This window comes from Hydra vulgaris, chromosome 09 (assembly GCF_038396675.1).
Source record: "Hydra vulgaris chromosome 09, alternate assembly HydraT2T_AEP".
Taxonomy (NCBI): domain Eukaryota; kingdom Metazoa; phylum Cnidaria; class Hydrozoa; order Anthoathecata; family Hydridae; genus Hydra; species Hydra vulgaris.
The window spans coordinates 47,027,051-47,031,436 of record NC_088928.1 but is presented as its reverse complement, the minus strand read 5'-3'; the positions used below and the strand labels follow the sequence as shown (position 1 = coordinate 47,031,436).

At 30.7% G+C, this 4,386-nt stretch overlaps 1 protein-coding gene across 1 annotated transcript; it reads right to left on the bottom strand.

Moving 5' to 3' along the window:
* Positions 1-1,432: 1,432 nt before the first annotated feature.
* LOC136084830 (uncharacterized) lies at positions 1,433-3,208 on the bottom strand. Its single transcript, XM_065805899.1, has 3 exons — positions 3,042-3,208; positions 2,648-2,818; positions 1,433-2,453 (listed from the first exon to the last, which is right to left on the bottom strand). Exon 3 carries the CDS (start codon positions 2,427-2,429, stop codon positions 2,064-2,066), a length of 366 nt encoding a protein of 121 aa, XP_065661971.1. The 5' UTR covers positions 2,430-2,453; positions 2,648-2,818; positions 3,042-3,208; the 3' UTR covers positions 1,433-2,063.
* Positions 3,209-4,386: the final 1,178 nt, after the last annotated feature.

Below are 4,386 nucleotides of genomic sequence, written 5' to 3'. Positions count from 1 at the left end.
AAATTTACCAAAAATACAGTGATCGAAATTTACTTAGCCGCACACAATTTTTATACGAAATTTTAATTTTTAAGGAAAATTTATTAGGTAAAAAAGAAAATATGATTTTTATTGTATAGCTTAGTTATTAAGTATTTTATTAGTAAAGTATTTATAATAAAAATATATCACATTAAAAATAGAAAAAAAATAAATAATAAGGAATGCACTTTTCATATGCGAATTTTCGTTAGACGCACTTTTAAAAATTAAATAATGAAAAGAAAAAAAATATTTTTTTTAAATTTTAATATTTAGTGGGTCCTCCGTGGCTCTTAATCACTTCAAAAATTCTATTTGGCATTGAATTAATGAGCGATTGGAGTGTCATTGGTTGAATTTCTTGCTAACACCTATTGACTTCACCTGGAAGTTCTTGAATGCTGCTAAATTGTCGTCCATTTTCATAAACCTTTCGAGATAAGATTCCCCAAAGGTTCTCAATTGGATTGAGATCTGGACTATATGCAGGCCATCTCATCACTTCGATGTTTTTGGATTCAAACCATCCCATAGTTTCTCTTGATTTATGAATGGGTGCATTGTCTTGTTGGAAAATGACTTGATCTTCCCCGGTGGGAAATCGGCTAGCGAATGGCTAGCGATATTCGTAACGATTAAGACAGCGATTTGGCCACGAGGATCGATAGCTTTATAAGCTAGCGGATCGCTAGCTACAAGTCGTTACGATAAAGATAGCGATTTGGCCACGAGGATTGCTTGCTACAAAAAATTGCGACTAGCTAGCGACAAGTCGTTACGATAAAGACAGCGATTTAGCCACGAGGATCGCTACCTTTTTAAGCTAACGGATCGCTAGCTACAAGTCGTTACGATAAAGATAGCGATTTGGCCACGAGGATCGCTTGCTACAAAAAATTGCGACTAGCTAGCGACAAGTCGTTACAATAAAGACAGCGATTTGGCCATGAGGATCGCTAGCTTTTAAAGCTAGCGGATCGCTAGCTACAAGTCGTTACAATAAAGATAGCGATTTGGCCACGAGGATCGCTTGCTACAAAAAATTGCGACTAGCTAGCGACAAGTCGTTACGATAAAGACAGCGATTTGGCCATGAGGATCGCCAGCTACAAGTCGTTACGATAAAGATAGCGATTTGGCCACGAGGATCGCTTGCTACAAAAAATTGCGACTAGCTAGCGACAAGTCGTTACGATAAAGACAGCGATTTGGCCACGAGGATCGCTAGCTTGATAAGCTAGCGAATTGCTAGCTAAATAAGCTAGCGACCCGCTAGCTAATTAAGGTAGAGAATAGCTAGTGAAAACTCGTAACAATAACTACACTTCTAGGCTAGAAAATATCGGTTAGGCTAGAAGATATTCCTGAAAAAATCGCATGCTATATTTTTCAGGGAAATGAATTATAACCATTGAAATAAGATTGCATTTATAACAAATTAAATACAAAATGTTAAAACTGGTTTCAATAAAAAATTATAAATGTTAAAGTCATTATAAAATGTTAAAAGAAAATGTATGAATTATTTTTAAAAAATAAAAAAAGCCATTAACAACTAAATGATTTTGCTTAAATTAAATTAATAATATTAAAAGTTATTTAAAAATATATATGAAGAATAAAATAACTAAAAAAAAAAAAAAGATGAATAAATAATAAAACAAATTTAAAAAATAATTTAACTGGAATCACTACACGAGTCAGTGTTTAATTTTCGAATTTTTCTAACAGGACTGTTTAAATCATTTGTTAAAGAAGAATTTCTCTTTCTTGTTGCAAAATATCGATCTTTAGATTTTTTCAAGTGTTTCGCAATTAAGGTAGTCATACTGGATTCAGTGGCAGTTGGAAATAAACAGTAAGCTGCATCAAAAATCAAACTTTCGACTGGTCCTATAAACCTACGCTTTTTATCTGCACCAGTTCGATTGATGCTGCAACATAGCTTGTCTGTTATGCAAGTTTTTAAAGCATTTTTTAAAAAGTCACTTACATTTTTCCCACCAATTTGCTTCATCTTTCTGCAAATGATATCTTTATCATTAGAGTGAATTATTTTTTTTCTCTAGTGAATCAAACTCTTCAACTGAATTTGCTGGTAAATAATCTATATTTATATTTTCGTTATTACCATGGTTAGTGTCTAAAAGTGAACGTATGGTACGCATTTCGGTTTCCAACCCACAAACTTTACTGTACATGGCATTCACTATAAATTGAATGCCTTCAACAGTATTGGGTTCAACGTTTGCTTTCAGAATAAAGTTATTTATTTGGTCTATCCCATTTTTTTGAGATGGCAAAGAAAAGGAAGAAGATGAATGCAATAGTGGTTGAATTTGTGAAACAGACTGCAACTCTGATGGAGACACTGTCTGTGTAACTGGCGAGTCATCTACTTGATCCATTGAGGCAGAGACAGACAGAAGGTTCTAAAACAAGATTAACAATGATTATAAATACTCTTAAATGATATAAAAACTCTATCACTATATTCTAATTATTTTATACTGATTCTTTCATTTAAAAATGGTAACTAAAAAAACAACAAACAAACCATTCAAATGAAACCAAATAAAAATTCTTATTTTCACAAATGGGATAAAAAATTGTTAAAAATGTATACTGAATTGGAATTAAGGAGCTTTGGTGGCTCCCACAACAGCCATGATGGTAAAGACGGTTCTTCAGAAAGGCTTTTTCTTTTCTCTTTCCGTTTTGTAGATTTATAGGAGTTCTCTTGTTTTTTTGATGTATTAAATTCAATTTCTACTTCTGATTCTGCAGTGAGAATATGCTACAAAACAAATAACTTTTTTAGTATTTGTACAATCATAGTTTTATATGTACAATAAACGTATACAAAAATCTATATTATCAAGAAAGCCCACCAGAAATCAAAATAAATTTAGATCATAAAAATTAAAGTACCTAAATTAAATATTCAACACATTTTCTGCAATACTTAGTATATTGATTACAATATAAATAATTTATTAAATTGGTTTAAAAACACTCACATTCAATGGTGGAATGCTCTGCCTTTTGGTTTGACCCACACGATCAATAAGTCTAAGGAGTCCGTTTTTAGGAGTAAAATTTTTGTTTACTACAAGTTTTGGAATTTTTTGAATAAGCAATTTCGTATCAATTCCAACTGAAACGTATAAAATAAATAAAAAATACAATTTTGTAAGATTAATTTACTTTTAAAAAATGTTACTACTGAAACACTTTTTATTTTTTAATTCCAACAGGGTATAAAATACTTATCTGTAATTATGCATTGCCTTTATTTGAAGGTCATCTTCCGTTAATGTTTGACCACGAGATCTCCAATCATCCATAGACCAATTTTTTAGTTTCTCTGACATTATTATGTCACAGTTTTTTAATTCCAGAACTTCACTGTCACAATACAAATATACAATATAATTCATCTGAAATAAAATATTTGCAAAATGTAACATAAAAATTATACATTTATGATTTAGAAAATACACAGTTAAAATAGTATAAAGACTTCAAATGAATTGATATATTTTTAAATCAACACAAAATTTTTTTAAAAATTAAAAAAAAACTAATCAAGTTCTGTAAATAAATTAAAATTATAACCCATAGCAACTTTAAAACTTTAGTTTAATTTGCAGACCAATGGGATAATTAGAAAGTAGTTTTCCCTACAAATAATCATGATACATTTTCGAATGGGTCTAACATTATAAGCATGTGTGCAACTTTTCTGATAATATCCAATTCTAAGGACTTTTGATGAGTACGGAAATGTATAAAGTGGCTTCACATAAGATAAAAGAATTCCAGATATATGTAAACAGTCAAGACTTGTACTAGTGCATAAAACAATGGAACCATCATCAATAACAAAAGCACAATCCGGCAGATCAGTAGAAATCTTTACAGTGTTCAAGTGATTATTAGTTACTGATCGAAGATCATTTAAGCAAACAATTGCGTGTTGAAAAATGTTTCTACCTGTTTTAATTCGTCTTTTTAATAAACCCAACATATTTTCGAATTGAAATGCAGAAAATGAGTCCAAAGGTCCATATTTTACTACAAAAAAAGCTAGATGAATTAACACATGCACATTATAGACCATAGATCTTTAGCTAAATAATATAGGCATAAATTCAACAAATTTTTTAACACACTCAGATGCAATAACATGATAAGCAACATATTCATCAGAAGCCAAAACATACATGCTGAAGTGCAACATAATAAAATGGTCATAATACCGATCTGGCAATTTATCATGTAAGAGAAATGGTCCAAGATATAAAACAAACTGTCGAAATTCAGAGGCTTTCCAGTTTTTAAAATTAACCAAAGAACTAAGTT